This window comes from Lynx canadensis, chromosome B3, assembly GCF_007474595.2.
Source record: "Lynx canadensis isolate LIC74 chromosome B3, mLynCan4.pri.v2, whole genome shotgun sequence".
Lineage (NCBI taxonomy): Eukaryota > Metazoa > Chordata > Mammalia > Carnivora > Felidae > Lynx > Lynx canadensis.
The window spans coordinates 111,042,430-111,063,877 of NC_044308.2; the positions used below are offsets into that span (position 1 = coordinate 111,042,430).

Consider the following 21,448-nt stretch of genomic DNA (forward strand, 5'->3'; position numbering starts at 1 on the left):
AGTTGGTTAAGCGTCTGGCTCTTGATTTGGCTCAGGTCATGATCCCAGAGTCATGGGATCAAGACCCCCATGGGGCTGTGTGCTGAGCATGGAGTCTGCTTAAGATTCTTTCTCTCTCTCTCTCTCTCTCTCTCTCTGTCCCTGTACCCTGCTATCTCTAAAAAAAATGAAAATAAGCAACAAAGTGTTCCATTAAAAAAAAGAATTCTCTCTCTCCCTCTCTCCCCCGCTTATACACTCTGTCTCTAAAAAAAACTTTTAAAAAGAGAGAGAATTGTATAGACCAGCCCTGTCAAGCAGAAATATAATTACAAGCTACCAGTGTTAATTAAAAATTTTCTGGTAGCCAGATTTAAAACACAGATGATATTAACTTTAATAATATGTTTTTATTTAGCGCAATTATTTTAACATGTAATCAATATAAAAATTACTGATGAAATATTTTACATTTTTTTTCATACTGTCTTCTAAGTCTAGTTTGTAGAATGTACTTACAATACATCTCAAATCAAATTTGCCACATGTATAAGTGCTTTATAGCCACATGTGGCTACTACCTACTGTATTAAAAAGAAGTTGAGTCCAGGGTAGGAACTGAGTCCGAGTCCTGGGCGACTACCAGCAGCTTTGTTACCACAGATAAGACCTTTAACCACTTATTTCCTTGTTTCCTCATCTGAAAAGGGGAGACACATTTTTTTTTTTTTTTACCATTCTTATAGGATTGTAAAGGCATAAAATTAGAAACTGAAATGATGACACTTTGAAACGTTGAAAATGTCATACAGAATGGAAGGCATTGCAATTATTCCAAGAATAGAGTGAACTTTGAAATGGTTATTAATCTCTTCTTTAAAGAACCTGGATCCCAAGAGCGCCTGGGTGACCCAGTCAGTTGAGCATCTGACTCTTGATTTCAACTCAGGTGTTGATCTTAGGGGTTGGTGGGATGGAGCCCCACATCAGGCTCTGCTCTGGCTGCGAGGCCTGCTTCTCTCCGTGCCACCCCCCCCCCAATAAATAAATAAACTTAAAAAAACAAAAAAGAACCTGGATCCCAGAGTCTCATATGCTCCCTGATTTCCTCACTGACTTGACTGCGATAGGCAGGGTTAAGGAAGGAGGCTGATGCTCCTATTAAATATCTCTATTGGTGTAGTTGGGTAGGATGACAGGTTGTTCAGAAGCACAAAGACAGATTTTTGGATATTCGTATTCAAGTTAATTACATCACTATGAAAAGTAAGATGCTTTCAATACAGAGGAAAGGGAAAAGGCAGGACACCAACCACAAGCATTTTGAGCTCCATAGGCTGGACCTCGCCATTTTCTATTTGCACAGTGTGTGCAAGCCTCTGAGGTGCTTCGGCGACGCGTTTCCCATCGCTAATGGGGTAAATAATGGTCATTTATTATTAACATTTCAAATGTTTGTGGGTTTTTTTTCTTTTTCTTTTTTTTTTTTTTAGCAGTTTTAGGAGATTCTCTGCAGAGCTCTAAGTGCCTCTTGGCCAACGCTTCGGTTATTGCTTATTCACCTGTCTCACTGGTATGGAAAGGTATTTAAATTACTATAATTTCAGCTTTCTGTATGGGGTAAGCCGAGGCAGCGAGAAACAATTCCCTTTCGTGTGTATCGTGACTCGCCTTTCTGTCAGCCTAGCCTAGGCTTAGGAGGGAGCCTACATCAGAACTTTGTTTCTTCCGCGTTCCCTTCCGGGTTCCCGCCACAGGGTCCACGGGCCCGCCCCCTTTCTCCGAAGGTTTCCGAAGTCCCACTCTTGGCCGGCCGTTGTTGCCTGGGAGACCAGGCCCTGCCCTCACAACAGGGGCTAAGGGGCGGAGACTTCGAGTAGATTCCCGAAAGCAAACACTCCAGGGTAGAGTACTTGGGGCGCATGCGGCAACCGTGCCTTTGCTCTCGCGAGGCTTCGTCTTTCCGGAAGCACTGGAGGACGGCCCTTGTGAACGGCGTCGGGATGTGTGGGGGCTGTGTGGAGAAGGAGTATCCCAACCGGGTGAGCGAGTGGGCGCTGAGAACTTCTCGCCCTGTTGGCCGGTGGCCAGCCCCCGAGGCTCCTCATACCCCGGGCCGGCCTTCCCTGAGAGGCCGAGCGCGGGACGACCCTGCCGCTCTGCCCATTCCGGTGACCCGGTAGCTGTATTTAGGCACTTGACGGCGGGGGCGGCCGGTGGCCGTCGGTTCTGCCCGCCGGTCCACGCCCTGGGGGCTGATCTCAGCCGTCGCCCCACTTCTCTTAAGTTCCAGGGTACAACAAAGGAAACCCCACACCACCAACAATCCAGTCGACGACAAAGGGACACCCTCCCGCCACCGCTGATGACATTGTCAAGCTTGATTTGGTGAAATTCACTTTTCTTACTGAAGTCTAGCGCTGGAAGGGACCTCTGAGGTCATCTGTCGTTAACACGGTTTTGCAGATGAAACTAATGCCCAGAGAGGGGAAATAAATTTCATATTCTGTTAACCTGAGAGTCAAGGCCAGAAATCAGATTTCCTGAGTATTTAAAAAAATACCTGTTCCTCTCAATCTCCGGAGGTTGCCGAAGCTTGTTTACTCTCATTTATTCAAGGTATACTTATTGAACATTTATGTGTGTAGCTAGACCAGAAAGAGATACCAAAGATGAAATAAAAGGCAGCTTCATTGCCTCCTGAGAGCTTACAGTTTAGAGTATGTGATTTAACAACAAAAAATGAGTAGTACAGTTCATAAGTGATATTCAACTTTAGAGAAGGGGGAGAGCAATAGCGCTGTTCTCCCAAAAGAAAGGTAGACTTCATTTGGGACTTGGAGGCTAGTTGTGACTAGGGTAGAAAAGAAGGCAAGGAGGAGCCAGAGGCTTGGAGACTATAAGAACAAGGATTCTTGTGATGGTTGGGCGGCAGAAGATCTATAGCTGCTTCTGCCTCTTAATATTTTGAGTAATACTTACGCTTTGGGGAAGGAAGTGTAACATGAACAGTCATGGTACAGCCTCCTGGGAAAAAGGTTTAGTATTATCAAAGATTTGCATACTGAAAGACCCAGCAATTCTCATTCTAGAGAAATAAATGCATGTACATATGTTCTTGGAAACTTGTGTAAGAATGTTCATAAGAGCATCACTTGCAGGAGTAGACTGGAAAAGTGGGATATAGCCATAGAATGGAACACCATGAATGAATAATGGAATGAATTAGAGCAGTGGTTCTCAACTAGGTGTGACTTTTGTCTCCCAGGGGACGTTTGGCACTATCTGTAGACAGTTTTAGTTGTCACAACTGGGGGTACTACTGACTACTAGCTAGAGGCATTGTGCTGTTTCATACGCTTTTCTGTATTGCATTCTATTTCATACTTTTTTTAAAGTTTAAAAATAAATTTTTATGAATCCAGTAATGAACACTGCACTTTTCAGAGACCATGTGAAGGAGGTGTTTGTAGTGAAGAGTATTAAAGAGATTAGGTTGGGCTCTTAAGAATTGAGCTAATCAAAAGATTTTAAAATTGTATGAAGAAATTTAGGTTTTACACTTTAGGCATTGAGCACCCATCAAAAAAAGTGAATAGGAAAATAATTCTGAAATCTGTTATTTAGGGAAATGAGTCTATGGCTGTATGTTGAGGTTATGGGATGGGGGGAATGTAAAAAGGAGAGCCCTACAGAGTTTTTGGGGAGTCATGAAAACAGTAGGGTAGGCATGAGATAATGAAAGCCTCATTTCGAAGAAAGAATTAATAGGACTCAGCCAATTTAATGGAGGGAAGACCTACAGGTGATCTTAGGTTTTCAATCTAGGCAATTGGGAAATTGGAAGTATCATTACAGAAATTGGTGGCATGTGTGAGAGAGAACCAACATTGGGGGGCACATGGTCAGATTGTTTTTATCATGTTTCATCCAAGATTGAGAATGTAACACCCGAGGAGTCAAGTGAAAATAAAAGATTGCAGTATAGGTGCAAGATTCAAACAGATGAGTTAGCCAAATTGTCAAAATAGAAATGATCTGTTTTCTTAGAAAAAGACTGGAGAATCAAGTAGAATCAAAGACTGGGCTTCAAGGAATAAATTAATTTAGAAAATGAAAATAAAGTATAAGAAAAAGAGTAGAGAAAAGGAATGAGGTGATTGGAAAACCAGGAAGGTGCCTTTCATAAGCACTTTTTTCTGACTTTATTCTGTTCTAAAATAATTAAAGGGCTGTCATGAGGAAGAATTAAACTTTTTGGAATTTCAGAAGGCAGATTTAGAAATAGTGGGTGGATGTTATTGGGTTTAGGCTTTGAATCAGAATAAAGAACTTTAACAGATTTTCAAAATGGAATGGGCAACCCTGAGAGGAATTGAACTCTCTTCTGTTGTTCAAGAGAAGCTAACTTGACCATTTGAAATCTCAAAGGTCCTTCCAACTCTGGGGGTTATCGAAGTCATGAGATATTTCTGAGGGGAGTAAGAACAGAAGTCACTTTGAACTTAGCAAAGGGACAATAAGGTAGTGGTAGCAAGAATAGTCTACCCGTGGCAGAGAAAAATAATGGATTAGCATGTTGAGAAGCTCTAAGTTGGACGCTTAACCGACGGAGCCACCCAGGCACCCCTAAATATTTAATTATTTATTTGGGTTTCATAAATTTTTCTGGAGACTTGTAGATATTTTTCACAGATGAAAAATACTAGACTTAGAAGACAAATACAAATAGTGAAAGAAAAGCTTTGATAAATTAGACTTCATAAAAATCAACTGTTCTTCAAAAGACATTATTTAAAAAACAGCACATCGGTAACAAAATATTTGTAATACCGATCTGAGAAGATTTGTATCTAAGATATATAAAGAACTCTTATGGGGCACTGGGTGGCTCAATTGAGCATCTGCCTCTTGATTTCAGCTCAAGTCATGATATCGAGCCTGGTGTTGGGCTCTGCACTCACAGCACAGAGCCTGCTTGGGATTCTCTCTCTCCCTCTCTCTCTCTCTGCCCCATCCCCACTTGTGCTCTCTCTCTCACAATAAATAAGTAAACTTAAAAAAAAAAACAACTCTTTTATAACTCAATAATTCTTATAACTAAATAATAAGATAAACAAAAATGGACAAGACTTGAATAGACACTCCACAAAAGAAGGCACATGTGTAGGCACCCTGAGAACATACTTAACGTTGTTAGTCATGAGGGAAATGCCAAATAAAAACTACTATGAGATACCTCTACATGACTAGGATGGCTAAAATAAGAAAAGACACAGTATCTAGGGTTGGTGAGGATATGGAGCAACTGGAACTCACACAATTCTGGTGGGAATGGAAAATGAGAAACTTTGGAAAACTAACCGGCAGTTCTAAAGTTTGTATGGACCATATTTTTACATATGACTCAGCAATTCCACTCCTAGATGTTTACTCAAGAGAAGGGCATATGTCTACCTAAGACTTAATGAATCTTTGTAGCTGCTTTATTCATAATAGCCCCAAACTGAAAAGGACCTGAAAGTCTATTGACAGATGAATCCATGCAATAGATTTGGCAATAAAAAGCAATAAATTACCAATGCATACAACAACATACATGATTAACATGGACTTTATGTTGAACAAAAGAAACTAGATGCAGAAGAGTATACTGCATGATTCTATTTATATAAAATTTTATAACAACCAAAACTAATAACTAGAGATAGAAATTGGATCAAGGGGTACCTGAGAAGGGGTTGGAGATAGACTGCAAAGCATAAAAGAACTTCCTGGGAAGATAAAACTTTTTATATCTTGATTGAGGTAGTGGTTACGTTGAAATGTATGCCTATATATATATTGGTATATAAGTCGTTCACGTATACCCTTACAATGTGTGGATTTTATTGTATATAAATTATACTTCAGTGAAGTTTATTTTTTAAAAAAGCAAAGCACCTGTTTTTAATAGCTGGAAATTTATACTTTAACCTCAAGGCCTTTTTTTCCACCTTTAGTAATTAAGTTGCTGTGTCTATGATTTAGTATCTCCCGACTACATAGTTAGATTGATTTCCTCACTTTTCCACCCCCCTTGCCCCAACAGAGTAAATCTCTTTCTTAGTACATAGCCTCAAGGAGCCACTCAAAAGGGAGAGGTTAACTGTGGTGCTGGGAATCCAGGAAGGCTTCACTTGTGGCATCGCTTAAAGTTGGTCTTCCTGAGAGTTCATAAGCTCCTCAAAGGTGGAAAGATATGACTCACCCTCTAATCCTTCCCTGTGCTTTGCACAGTATCGGGCACATAGCTGCATTGGAGAAATATTGATTTGACTGGTTTTTAGTCACATCAACTGTTAAAAATACCCTATTGGTCAGAATGAGGTTGAATTAGATTATTTATAAAATGACTTTCTGAACAATTACTGGTAAGCCTCTAGAAAAGAACTCCCTTGAGCCAGGAGCATAAGTTGTTAACAGTTTCTTAGTGATGAAGCAAAACCCTTTCTCCCTTGAATGCCATGGTGTCAGGCTGATGAGTTGAGAGCTTATCTTCACTGCCTGAATCACACATACCCTTAAGGATTGACATCTATAGAGCTGAGGGTTTATTCTTGTTTGCTTATTTTGTGTTATTTTTAAGGCATCAGAAAATGTTATTTCAACAATCAACTGAGCAACACATTGTATAAGATCATTTTTTATCATTCAATTTTAATTCTAGTTTTAGGATCTGCCTCATTTAAATATTGTTGGCTATTGGATTTTTCTAATTTTTCTTTCTCATATTTTATATTATTAAAGCTTCGGTGTGTTTCTAAAAATCCATATGCATTTAGTCCTCTCGGATACAGTTGCTGTCCTCAGAGACTTAACAGCTTTAACACTGCTTCAATTTTATTTGCCATAAATAGGCCTTCTAGAGGAAAGCTAGTAATTTCAAAAATTACTTGGTACAGATTTCAAGCAAGTAAATTCTAGCCATGTTTTTTTGCCTTTAGAAATTTTTAGTCTATTAATTATTTTCACCAAGGGTTTTGAAATAGAAGAAAATTAAATTCCTATTTTTAATATTTTAGGGTAACATCTGCCTGGAGAATGGATCTTTCTTGCTGAACTTTACAGGCTGTGCAGTGTGCAATAAGCGGGATTTTATGCTGATCACAAACAAATCTTTGAAGGAGGAGGATGGAGAAGAAATAGTTACCTATGATCGTAAGTAGATTCTTTATTTTCATGCAAGTCTGATAGGAGATACCAGCTTTTAAAAGCTGATACGTTGTGCCTATTGATATATTTTATTTTATGAGGCCTATTTCAATATTGTATTGTAACATAGAGATGCTAGTTAGTCTTTTAAGAGGAAAATACAGATGATGATAGCATCATCAGATACTCTGCCTGAGTGATTTTTGCAGATAAATGAAGCCTATGACTCAGGTACCATTTTTTGTTTGTTTGTTTGTTTGTTTGTTTTGAAAGCCTTTATGCCTTCTGAAACAAGATATAGAGACTTTTCTTAACCTTAGGGTCATTTGTGTGTTTTCTTTTTCTTTCTTTCTTTCTTTCTTTCTTTCTTTTTTTTTTTTTTTTTTTCTTTAGTCTAATACAGTGATGTCCTCCAACAGCCACTAAAGTGTTTAGGGCTATTTGCTGCTGTACTAAATGACCCTGGATGTAATGGGGTTTTTTGTCTTGTTTCTTTTCTCGTGGGGTTTTTTTTGTTGTTTTTTTTTTTTTGTCTCCCATCTCATTGTCAGTTGGTTATTTCTTTTGCTGTGCTACCTTCATATGCCACTCCACATCCTCAATACTGGGAAACCAAATCAATCAACTATGTATAATGAACGTGAATCAATTCTGAGGTTGGCACTAAGAATTTCTATGAGTAAATTAAGTGCATATACATTTTAGGGCCATTTAATTTAGTAAAGGAAGCCCATATACATTTTAGGGTATAGTGACAAGAATTTAAACGGTTCACATCCCCGTTTTGCTTCTCTCTTGGTGCTTTGGTATGTTCTGAATATGAGGAATAAATGTACAAATAATGATATTTTGAAAACAGGTTATGAAAGACACTAAGCCTTTAGAATTGAATCAGACTATCAAAAGTGTTCTAAAGTAGAAAAATCTTTTTCTTTCTTTTAGACATAACCCTTTAAACTCTATTTTGTACCAGGTAGTAGGACATAGTAGGTAAGAGCAAGGGCCCTGGAGCCAGAATGCATGGGTTTGAATTCTATTGCCAATACTTCCTAGCTCGGCAGTCTTGCTAATAATTACTTAACCACGGTGTGTCTTTGTTTCCTAATCCTTAAAAAGGTGATAACAAGTATCTACTTCTTTGGGTTTTGAGAAGATTAAATAAACAGAAAAAAAGTATTTAAAACAGTTTCTGGCACACAGTAAGCACTCAAAAAATCATGGTTATTATTATTATCATGTTTCTAGTAGAGTCTTTCGTTGCCATTAAATTCACTTTATAATGTCTAGCATGGACTTTTTTATTTATGATTGGTTTTACTAGCAGTTTCTATAGGTTCTGAGAATGGGAATTAATATATGCTTGTTAAACCTCTGAGTTGAGGCCCTTCATTATGTAGTATTGCTATGTGACAGATTTTGGATTTCTTATCAAGATAGATATTATAATGGGTTTCTAGCTGCTCTGTTAAATATATCACTTAAGATTCTTTTAAAGTAATACCATGCAGAGAATAGAAATTTTACTGTCTTAAGACATCTTCCAAGACTTAATTATTTAAGTCTCTCTCTGTTTTGGCAGATCTGTGTAAGAATTGTCATCACGTAGTAGCCAGGCATGAGTACACGTTCAGTATCATGGATGAATTTCAGGTAAATGTATAAATGTAGTGTGTTATTGTGGGGGAGGGGATAATGAAAGCACTTTTATAAATCTAGATAGTTTTAATAAATGAAGTATTAGCGGGTATTAAAGGAGACCATCCCTGTCTTCTACTTGTGTATGTTAAGAGAGACCCTTTAGATGTGAGTATATCTGTTCAAACCTGTCTTCGCAAGAGTCTAATCAAAATGCGTGCCTTACAAATGATATCTCAGGCCTGTCACTTATGTGTATAAAGAACAGCACATTGTGGCTTCTTTTGAGGTTACTATTGTGTCTGTTTTTTTTCTGTCCAGTTATGTAATTGCACAATTGTTGGCTTTATGAGTGTTAGCCTGCCCATTGCCACCATACTTGCTGAGCATGGAAATTCTGATAAGGAGGTTATCTTTGTCTTCCCCAATAGGCATGTAGAGTTGAGCAACTCTGTACTCTCAATTGTGGTAAGACATTTTAATATTATTCATCGTAAAATGATAGGATGGATGTATCAAGGTTGGAAGAAAGAACCTGGACCACTATAAAGGTAGAGAATAAGTATTTATAATAAATATGATGCCTTGTACAGTTGTGAGAGCACACAAAGAATAGTACAGAAGGCTTCTGAATGCCTGAGCTGCTAAAGATTCACAGATCTGAGGGTCAGGAAGAAAAGCTAGACAGTGGGGAAAAACCAAGGGTAAATGGGAAATCATGAAGACACACGAACCTGTGTCTGTCCCTTACTGCCTCCTTTTTCAAGCCTTCAGGTTGAGTTACTTATTTAAAGTGAACTACATATTCATCTATCAGATATAAATATCAGGTTAGACCTTTTAACAGGCAAGGGAATTTTTTTTTTTAACGTTTATTTATTTTTGAGACAGAGAGAGACACAGCATGAACGGGGGAGGGGCAGAGAGAGAGGGAAACACAGAATCGGAAGCAGGCTCCAGGCTCTGAGCCATCAGCCCAGAGCCCGACGCGGGGCTCGAACTCGCGGACCGCGAGATCGTGACCTGAGCTGAAGTCGGACGCTTAACCGACTGAGCCACCCAGGTGCCCCAGGCAAGGGAATTTTAAGTGCTTCAAATTTGGGTAGTATTTTAATTAGAAAAAAATAATAATCTTCCATAATAGAATCTTACAGTATAACCACTCTCATTCTTTTTTTTTTTTAATTCACTTATTCACCTGTCAGAATCTGGTCTCATATGTTTGCTTAATCTGTACAACATCTTGACCACGTCTCCTCAGCATCCAAAAATTATGCCTCAAAAAATATTTATATGGTATATGTAACTTAGGGCAAAATCAAGATCTCAATGAATGCATAGTGGCCAAATAGGGGAAGGAGCATATCTTGGGTTTAAAGGAGAAGCTCTGTCTTTCATGAGAAGAAAAGAGGGCTCCTGGAGTCCCTGTGAGCTTTTTAGAGCCCTAAATGAATATGAAGATTGCCCTGACTGAGATATTATCTATCATAGCTAGACTTTGCTCTATCTGATTTTCCTTTATGACTGAACACAGCCATTTTCAAAGCTGCCCCAGAAATTACTCTGGGGTAGGAAGAAGAAGATAGAGGAAGATGGCTTGTATTCACAATGCCTGGACAGTGTGAAATTCTCTTGGAAAAAAAACTCAACTCAAACTAGGCTACCTCATCTTCTCTCAACATCTGCTTCCTTCCACCTGTATTCTGTGTCCTACAGATTAGTTTTCTGAAAACAATGCTTGAGACCACCTCTTTGGCCTTTCCATAGTTCATTTTAGCTACAGTGTAATATCTAAGCTCCTTGTTTCAAGGCTCTCATGGGGCTGGCCCATGCTCCCTTCCCTTATTTCCCCTGGTCTCTGGCTTACCACACACATCATTGCCCTAATTCACACTCTTCCTTCTGTCCCATTAGAGAGGAAGATTCTTATTTACTCCTCTCTAAGCGCTACCCTTTCCACATGTCTTCATCAATCTGCTCTTTGTCTAGCATCATCTTTGTCTTCCTGGGATTTAAACCATTTCTTACACTAAATGTACTTGATTCTTCACTTATTAAAAATAAATTTAAAATGTTTTCATTTCCCATACCTACATCTTTGACCTACTAGAGTAGGTCTTTAACCTGTTTTCCTTATTTCCCTGTGTTCCTCGTAATCACCTACAAATGGGTTTTTATGTTCACTTCACTAAAACCGTTCTCTCAGAGGTCTCTTATCATGTAGCCAAATCATGTGACCTTACGTCAGTCCTTAGCTCTTTTGACATCTCTTGTGGGTCTGGTTTTGTCAACCATTGTTGTGTTTGAAGGATTTCTTCCCTTCAGGTTCATGGTGCCAGATTTTTTTTTTCTTTTTAAATTTTTTAAAAAAGATTTAAAAAGAAAGAAAAATGTAAAAAATTTTGAATCCTCTTGCTTTTCCCCTGGTTTCCTTTCCTATTGTTCCCTGATTTCCCCCTGAATTTTGGTCTCTTATCTGGAACCTTCTCTTTACTTTCTCAAATAGTGAGCACACGCACACTCAGGCTCACTTGAAACCCATCAGCTGTCTCCCAAATGTCCTTCTGTAACCCTAACACCCTGCCTACCCTCCTTTCTTCCTTTGTTTCTCTTGCCTTTTGGCCCTGCTGCCATACCTCATGTCAAGGACCATACCCGCTCAAACCTGAGTTACTGCAGCAGCCCCCAAACTGTAGTTCTACACACTGCCCTCAAGTTAATCTTGCTTACACATACCGTCTTGTCACTCCTGCTGCTCCGTATGGGATATGCTTGCTCTTTCCCTATCACTGTCCTTATTCATGCTTTTTCCTTGATTTGACTAGTCCGTTTCTCTACCTTCACATCAACTAAATCTTACCTCTTTCAAGCAGAACTTAAATTCTCTCTCCTCCTTGTTCATGATAGTCCAGCCCATACTGCTTTCTCCCTTTCCTTGTACGGGGACTGACTCATGTGAATAGCCACTTGGGAACTTCCTTCTTAGCCTGCCTGGCACAAGAACTCTTTGTTCTCTGCTTCAGTAACCTACTTCCTTGTCCCCACCCTACGCCAGCCCCCATTTTACCCAAGCAATAGTTCAGGTTCAAGGTGGGATTCCCACCATTGGTAATGTTCTGTTTGTTTTGCTTTGTTTTAAATGTCTTATGGGCAAAAGTAGGTAGGATAGTATTTTAACCTCCACTACCCAGCTTCAGTTTGCTTTGTTTGTATCTCACCATTCCCACATCCCTACAGGATTATTTTGAATCAAATCCCAAATATATCACTACTTCTTAAATATTTCAGTACATATCTCTAAAAGATAAGGATTCTGGTTTTTATTTATTTATTTATTTATTTATTTTTTAATTTTTTTTTTCAACGTTTTTTATTTATTTTTGGGACAGAGAGAGACAGAGCATGAATGGGGGAGGGGCAGAGAGAGAGGGAGACACAGAATCGGAAACAGGCTCCAGGCTCTGAGCCATCAGCCCAGAGCCTGACGCGGGGCTCGAACTCACGGACCGCGAGATCGTGACCTGGCTGAAGTCGGACGCTTAACCGACTGCGCCACCCAGGCGCCCCAAGGATTCTGTTTTTAAAATAACCATAATATCATTGTTAAAGTGATTTCTGATGGCACAAGTAGTAGGAGAAAGTAGAGACAGAAGTACAGAGTTTAAAACAGAAACTACATTGTAAATGATTACAGGTATCCTTTGTTTTTTTATATCACCCTAAAAACCACTAAAAGGACTGTGTGTTTGCCTCAGGAAACAAAAGGGCACCTGTGAGATTGCCTTCTGTTCCTCTTTGGACCAGGGAATGGGAGGACTTGGGGTCAGAAATAGCAGGTAGTAATAGAAAAAAAGAGCCATGGGACCCTCAGAATAAAACAAAGGATCTGATTTTACCCAAAGGTAATTCCCCACAATCCACCCTTTCTTCCGAACCTCTACCTCTATGCTTTGCCCAGGTGGAGCCTTTGAGGGTCTCCATGAATGACTGGGAGGAATTCTTACTCTCCCAACTTGGCCAGTTTTGATAAAAGGTGTCCTGACCCTGGCAGCACAGGGGGATGTGTTCCTGGCATTCCAAGCTAGAATTCTAGACGTATTTTCCCACCGAAGCACTGCTCTGTATGATTAGATTCTGTAGTCTTGTGCAATACGAATTTAAAAGACTCCTTGGAATTTCCTGGGAACCTAACTGGTATGTACAACATTTACTTCTATGGGAAACTGCTTTTGAATTCCAAATAATTGACCTATGGTGAAATTTGGATTCCAGACTACCTATAAATTAAAGATTATAGGTGTAATCAGTGTTACTTATTTAATCTTTCCAGATTATACCACGTGCTAGGTTTTTTCTTGTTCCCAAGTTAGATTGTAAATTTTGCAAGGTCAGATCTTGTCCTTGTTTTCTCTCATGTCTGCCAGTGCACCTAACACATTGCAAAACATTTAAGCACTAAATAAAAACTTGTCAATGGATACGTTGGTTGAAAATTCAGATGTTTGTCTAGCTTTGCCCATTTTCCCATTTTGACTTTATTATTGTTTTCTTCTTCGTTTCCAGTGATAGGTTGACATCCTACTACTAGTAATGTCTGGCAGGTGAAAGCAGAAGTATTTGAAAGCAGTAAAAGACCTTGTAGAGGGTGGATTTTTATTTCATTTTTTAATTTATGAGACCTGTATTTGTTCTCTAAGCTCTGGCCCCTGTCTCTATTGTGTGTGTGGAGTAGACCTCAAAATTAAGTGTGGTCTTTAAGAAACAATCTTTCCATTGCCACAACTAAGCTCCCTGCTGAACTCACTCATAGGAAATGGAAATCCAGTTGTCTAGGTCTGAGTGTCTGAACCACCGTCATTGTTTATCTCTGTGACCCTCTAGTGACTGTCTAGACCCATGAAACACAAACTGCCTTGACTGATCAATTCCCAGACAGCTTAACAATCTCAGTTGGAAGTGTGGAAATACTAATAGATTTAGCATTAATATTTGTTTTCTTAAAGAAGATAAAGAGGTTTTTAAGCAAAGGTTTGAAAAGAAATATGTTTATATAGTTTATTCTAGAAAGAGATAACTATAAAAACAGGACTTTGCCCTAAGAGTTTTGCCTAAAACAAAATCCCTTCTGTCACCAGGCTGGATATTTTTAAAAATTTTAATCCAAGTATAAGTTAACATACAGTGTTACATTAGTTTTAGGTGTACAATATAGTGATTCAACACTTCTACACATCACCCACTGTTCATCGCAACAAGTGCCCTCCTTAATCCCCGTCACCTATTTCACCATCCCCCACCACCTCCCCTCTGGTAACCATCAGTTTATTCTGTGTAGTTAAGAGTCTGTTTCTTGATTTCTCTCTGTTTTTTCCTTTGCTCATTTGCTTTGTTTCTTAAATTTCACATGTGAGTGAAATTAACTATATGGTATTTGTCTTTCTGTGACTGACTTATTTCACTTGGCATTATACTCTCTGGCTCCATCCATGTCATTGCAGTTGGCAAGATTTCATTCTTTTTTATCAGCCTGGACATTTGTTAAGCCCAAGAAACATAAACTTCTTAAATAGATCAAATTCCAGACAGGAATCTATTTTTTATTAAATTTTTTTTTTTTCAACGTTTATTTATTTTTGGGACAGAGAGAGACAGAGCATGAACAGGGGAGGGGCAGAGAGAGAGGGAGACACAGAATCGGAAACAGGCTCCAGGCTCTGAGCCATCAGCCCAGAGCCCGACGCGGGGCTCGAACTCACGGACCGCGAGATCGTGACCTGGCTGAAGTCGGACGCTTAACCGACTGCGCCACCCAGGCGCCCCTAGACAGGAATCTAAATATGAGGCATGACATACTAGTGGATATAACATAATTATTTATTTTCTTAGAGTTGATAAAAATAGTTTTTTCAGTTTGGGACCTTTCTTTCACTTTAAAAATTGTTTTTGTTGCTTAGTAGTCTTAAGTAATCTAGAAAGGAACAACTCTAAAAACAGGAATTTGTCTTTAGGGAATCAAATTGCTTCACTACTACTTTAAATAGCAGCACTTCTAACCAAGCCCAATATGTGTTTTAAATCCAAGATATAGCCATGCATTTCCAAGATGACATTCCTGTATATGTAGTAAATAGAGCATCAGCTTGTATTCAATTTATATAAACAAAAGACTTCAGGATACACAGAATAAACCTAAGACATCCCTGGTAGGGGTTGAAGAAACTGATATAATGTACAGAAGGAATATCCACTCCAATTTGTAGAGAATAGCTTTACCAGAGTAAGTTATGGAGTGTCTTTCTCCCTGTTCCTCAATGTAATTATGCATTTTATCTTGTTCTAGGAGTATACCATGCTGTGTCTGTTATGTGGCAAAGCTGAAGATACTATCAGTATTCTCCCTGATGACCCTCGACAAATGACTCTGTTATTCTGAGGATCCCTGCAGTTCTTCAGTAACTATGTTGTGTTGGTTTACAATATAGCAAGCCTGATGGTTTGTCTTACTTAGTTTATAATGGAAATTAGTTGCATATTTTTTTCTGCTTAGACTTAACTATCCTTAGAAAGAAAAAGTAATTTAGGGGATTATGCTGAGCTCCTCTGCTAAAGTTCCCAGTTCACATCAGAATGAAGCCAGAATGAAAAATCTCTGTTAGAAGTTATATGGCTGGAAGATATAACTAGAATGGGAGTATACCTAATGCCCACATCTTGGTTCCAATAAAAGGAACCAGGACTCCTTGGAAAAGTGATTGATTCTAGGACGAGGGCAGTAAATATACAAGACGAGCTTGGAGCATTTTGTGTCACAAAGAAAGTGCTCAAAAAAAAACCCTCACAAAACACAATGATTGGGAGTATGTCAAAGGGGCAAAAAAGCCAACTCAAGGAGCTCCCTGTGACCAAAGTTGGAACAGTTTGAGCAACAGAATAAAGTAGTATTGGATTATAATCCAAACTATAAATATCTATGAGTCCTTACTGATATAAATGAATGATTGAATAAGTAAATACATGAATTGGAAGAATAGACAAATTGCCCATGCAGAAGAATTTCAAATAATGTTACGTAGATGTTCCCTACTCCTTAAGTGTGAGTTATAAATAGCAACTCCCGACTGTAGAGCAGAATTGGGTAGAGTTGAGTATGCAAAACGAGAAAAGTAACAGTGGGAAAACCTGACAAACACTAGCTCAGCCAAGTGACCAAGATTAACATCCTCAGTGATCATCCTGTTGATAATAACATGTACCCCTTGATATGATATGATGGGAGGGCACTTTGCCTTTGTGGCCTTCCTCCCAAAAACCCATAACTCCAGTCTATTCATGGGAAAAACATCAGACAAATCCCACTTGAGAGCCGTTCTGCAAAATACCTGACCTTTACTCCTCAAAATTGTCAAGGCCGTTAAAGACAAGTCTGGGAAACTCTCACTAAAGAGACATGACAACTAAATGTAATGAGGTATCCTGGATGGGATCCTGGGGCAGAAAAAGTGCATTTGGTTAAAACTAGCAAAACCTGAATAAAGTGTAGACTTTAATTAACATAAGTAAATAGAATGATTTCAGCTGCTCCAAAGAGATCTTAGAATATCTCACCTTGTGTAGTTGAAAGAACACTGGCTTGGGTGTTATAAACCCTGGAATTTAGGCCTCTCTGCCATTGGTAACAGTATAACCATTAAGCAAAGTGTTACTCTGGTCTTTATTGTCCCATTTCTATTAGATTAGGCTAATAAAAATTGATATTTTACTTCCTTCACAGTATTGTTAGAAGATCCAAATGAATAATGAATATAAAATGTGTTGGAAAGCATATCAAGTACTAGATGCAATGAGATGACTTTGGTTGATTCTTCTCAGTCTGAGACCAAAACTTAAAGGGTCAGGCATTAGAAACAAAATTGTTTCCTCTTCATATCCAAGAAATTTGGAAATTCTGAACTAAAGCTTTGCTAAAGTGAGGTGAGCAAGGTGTTCATTGTTGATACCAGAGAAGTTTTGTTGTATAACAGGAACGCTAATGCTGAGGTTTATTGAGCACTTACTGTATGCCAGGGCCTTTTTAAACACTTACTTCATCCTCATTAACAATTCCATGAAGTAGGTACTATTGTTATCCCAATTTTAGAGCCAAAGAAACTAAAGCACAAAGAAGTTAAAGGAGCTTAAGGTCACACAACTAGTACAGTGGCTCCCTCTCAACACTTCTGCTCGGCACACATGAAGTCTCAGGGTCTGGCAAGGTTAGGAACAAGTTGAGACTGTCAGTGACAGCACTCTGCGGAATCTAGGCACATCAGACCAAGATTTGTTATTCAGAAAAGTTAAGTCATCTGCTCCTCAGGAATCAGTTGTGTTATTCCTGGAAGATGTTTTCCACTTTTCTGCAAATCTATATCTGACCTGCTGAGGAAATCGTTTGGTGAAATGGATCCAGAAAGCAGAGAAAATGCTTCATTACTTTAAATAGCAGCACTAAGCCCATTATAGCCTCTGAATTGTCCCTTCTTGGAGTTTGCTAATGCTTCCAACTTAGTCATTTGGAGTTCAAGGGTATGACTTCATAAGCCCCTACTGATATCCTTGTCTATTACAGACTGTATAATTATCCTATCTGTTTTGGACTATATCCTACAAAATTTAAAACATAAGGTCCTATCCACATATGTCATTATTAAACCAACCTTGTGCTGTGTTTTGTGATACTTTCTTTATCTTCTAGAATTCTTTTATGGGTCTAATCAAATAAAGACCTCTTCAACCCAGTTCCACTGAATCTGTATTTTTCTGTTCAAATAAAGGGGAGCCAGGCAAAAACATCAGTCTTTACTTTCCTTCCTGAGATACAAGAAAGAAAAGAAATCACCTATAGATGTAATTGGGAAAGTGGGCTTGTTCTGGCCCCTCGTTCTTGGTCTACTTGTTCCATGATGTTTAGATCTGGAGTCTGCCTACTTAGGCTCTTGGAGTTCAAAGCTCAACATGTTTGTTGTGTTGTTTTAGCTGGCCAAGTCTTTCTCCAATGGTCTTGGGTTCTGACAATACTAATTAATTCATATATGATATATTCTGGGCACAACCAGATATGATTCATTACTTATAAGTAATTACTAAGAGTTATATGTTTAGTGCTTTTTATCAAGGTATCAAGAATTCTTTCCATTTTATTCTTTTTTGTGAGCAAGGTTAAGTTACTTCACTGAATTTGAGCCTCTCAATTTTAGGCTGTGTGTTTCTTGACTGTAGTACAGTCTCTATGGTAGATACAGTGTGTTTGGATCAAAGGAAACCAGGAGACTTAGGTCTAAAATTAGCTTTGCCACCTGCTCACGTTGGGACACTGGGCAAGTCACTGAGTGTACATTGCTTCTTCGATGGAAAAATAGAAATAATCATGCTTTCTCCAGAGAGTTTTATTTTTTTTTTTTTCAACGTTTATTTATTTTTTTTTGAGACAGAGAGAGACAGAGCATGAACGGGGGAGGGGCAGAGAGAGAGGGAGACACAGAATCGGAAACAGGCTCCAGGCTCTGAGCCATCAGCCCAGAGCCCGACGCAGGGCTCGAACTCACGGACCGCGAGATCGTGACCTGGCTGAAGTCGGACGCTTAACCAACTGCGCCACCCAGGCACCCCTCTCCAGAGAGTTTTAAATCAAATGATATAATGTAAGTGAAAATGATGAAAATGATTTTAAGTTGTGCAATGCTGTTATAGGCAACTATCAGTGGTCTTTATGAAGGAACTTTGAGATGGAGGGAAACACTATCATGTTGTGATTAAGAGTACAGGCTTTAGGGGCGCCTGGGTGGCTCAGTTGGTTAAGTGTCTGACTTTGGCTCAGGTCATGATTAGCTGTTCATGAGTTTGAGCCCTGCATCAGGCTTTGTGCTGATAGCTCAGAGCCTGCTTGGGATTCTGTGTCTCCCTCTGTCTCTACCCCTCCCCCACTCGCACTCTGTTTCTCTCTCTCTCTCTCTCTCACTCAGAAATAAAGGGTACAGCCTTTATAGTCAGACTGACCTGGGTTTAACTTTTCAACTCTTCTACTTAGAGCCCTTTGTCCTTGGCAGGTGTCTTGCTCAATTACCTTCTCTTTAAATAGAGACAAAAATTCTTCATAAAATCAGTATGAGAATTAAGTAACCTAAGATATACAAAGGACTCAGTGCAGTGTGTGAATATAGTAAATATTCAATAAATGATAGTTTGGATGACAGTTGTAATGGTGATTATGAGAAATCAGATTTGATGTCACCAATTAGAGTTTGGCTCAGTGTTTCTTAAACTAAGGAGACATAGCTGTGGGAACATAGTCATAGAAATAATAAATTTTAGTCTTTGTCCCTTGGTTCCCTAAAATCATTTACTCCAAGCTTTATTTTTTTGTTCAAGTCCTCAGAGAAGCGATTGTCTCTATCCCTCCTCTAAATGGAGTGGCATTACCTCAGCTCTTTGGGAAAGCTTGTTTATGACACACCTCCCTGCCTCCTGAGTGCCTCTAGGGAAATTTGATTAAAAGATTGAAAGTGGTTGATTATATTAAGCTTTGCCATGTCTGTTTATGACCATAAGCTGATACTGCTGAGGCTGTAAAAGGAGACAAGCAAGATGAGGAATAAAGGAAACAATTTCTCACTTATTTTCCTTTTAACAACAGCACAACTAAAGATTTAGTAAAAATGAAATGTCCTTGTAAGACAAGTTCCCCCAGTCCAGCCCTCCCTGTTCCCTCCTGGGCCAAACTGGTCAGGTCCCTTCTGAAGCAGGGAGCATTTCCCCTGCCCAAATGAGGAGCCCTTTTCCTAGCATTATGGCCCTTACTGGCTTTCTCTGCAAAATCATTTCTGTAATTCCTAATCCTTTGGGAATCTTTAGATAATTCCTTCAACTTGAGCCTCAAGGAAAAGACCCAACACATATCAGGCATATCAGGCCCTAAATTGCCTGTGGCATAATGCCAACATCCAGGATAGTTGCTCTGTTACTAGACATAGCAATAAGCTATAGCACTATCGAGATGATGCACAAATCATGCTAGCCTCCAATATGTATTCTGTACTTCTTCAGAGAAGTGATGTATCCCTGCAGTTATTCCTCTAAAATCAGTGCCTCGTCCTGCCCTCAAAAAACCCATACCCCAGCTGTTGGCTTTAAGAACAGGAATCTTGAAAGGCTTGCGTTTCCAAGAGTCAGTGTAAGGGTAGCCTTAATTTAGCAGAAGGCCCTGAAAAGCATGCCAGGGGATTCCCACTGTAATGCTCAGGTTACCCTTTTTGAAATAAAGCACCGCAGATGACATAGCTTTAACTGAAGGTCAGACAGGGAGGATCTTTAGCCTGTATTCCACATTTACTTCTCAGATGATGCAGATGCTTAGAAAATAGTGTAGGGAACATAACAGGAAAGGGGTTTCCCCCTCAGCATTGGGGTTTTTAAGCAGTGTGTCCAGTTTGGAGAACTGTCCCTTCAGGGCTTCAGTGAAAAAAGTAAAATGTTCCATCTAGTGGTCAAAGAAGGAAAGGTAACGTGAGAAATTTCCAGGAAGACGTTTGTAAGGCAAAGTGACAGGGCAGTGGCCTTTCAGCAGGTGTCTTTTCTAGAACATGATAGGACCTGGCCTTGGAGGTGTTGGTGCCTTTTGAGTATGCCTGTGCTAGCTGAGGAATCTGGGGCACCATCCTTACAAAGCCATTTGGCAGACCCCTGTTCTCACAGAGAATAGCTCTCATGTTGGCAGGTTATGAACAGTCTGACTGTCTGAAGGGAGGCCCTCTTCCATTCCCACCCTCATGGAATTCAAAATGAAATCATTCATGTCTAAACCAGTTTGTCTTATGCCTGAATTTGTGAACATGTGAGTTTGAGAAAGACAAGGGTGGACTGTGAACTGTAAAAAGGAGCAAAGGATCGGGTGCCTGGGTGGCTCAGTCAGTTAAGTGTCCGACTTCAGCTCAGGTCATGATCTTGTGGTTCGTGGGTTCGAGCTCCTTGTCGGACTCTGTGCTGACAGCTCAGAGCCTAGAGCCTGCTTCCGATTCTGTGTCTCCCTCTGTCTCTGTTCCTCCCCTGCTCGCACTCTCTCTCTCTCTCAAAAAAAAAAAAAGATTAAAAAAAAATTTTTTTTAAGGAGCAAAGGATCAAAAGCAAATGTTACTCAGCAAGGCAAGGGGAAAAGGGTAGGTGTTCTTTGTGTTCCCAGTAACTGCACCCTCCATACCCTTGCTGTCAGTTAAAGTTGACCAAATTAATGTCCCAGCAACATCTCAAAGTGCAGGTCATGCATAGTTGGCCCAGAACCTACACTGATAGCAACAGCTTCCTGATTGGAGTCCTCTAACGAACCTCCCAGTATACCGCACGGAAGGACCACTGACTTTTCCTTTGCTTTACCTCTCATCACCACCCTTTGCCCAGTTCTGGAGGAGCCATAGAGTAATAGTATAATTCAGATTTCCTGCAACTCCACTTGCCACCGCAGACCCTGACCTGACCAGACAGTTATTACGGTGTCCCCCTGATGGGAGAGCCTCCCTCTATCAAGCCTTTGTGTGCTGCCAGCTGTCTGGCCCACCTGTGGTTTTGTACCATCCCTCTACCCTCTGTCCGGGAAGAAGACACAGAGAGCCCG

The 21,448-nt window shown here is 39.6% G+C and overlaps 1 protein-coding gene across 2 annotated transcripts; it reads left to right on the forward strand.

Moving 5' to 3' along the window:
• The first annotated feature begins 1,886 nt into the window (after nt 1-1,886).
• Nucleotides 1,887-17,583, forward strand: CHURC1 (churchill domain containing 1). Of its 2 annotated transcripts, none has more exons than XM_030319324.1 (4): nt 1,887-2,021; nt 7,044-7,179; nt 8,753-8,823; nt 15,149-17,583. In XM_030319324.1, exons 1-4 carry the CDS (start codon nt 1,902-1,904, stop codon nt 15,239-15,241), a joined length of 420 nt encoding a protein of 139 aa, XP_030175184.1. In that variant the 5' UTR covers nt 1,887-1,901; the 3' UTR covers nt 15,242-17,583. The 2 variants fall into 2 exon arrangements, with proteins under 2 accessions (XP_030175184.1, XP_030175185.1); XM_030319325.1 differs by lacking the exon at nt 15,149-17,583 and adding an exon at nt 9,240-9,363.
• Nucleotides 17,584-21,448: the final 3,865 nt, after the last annotated feature.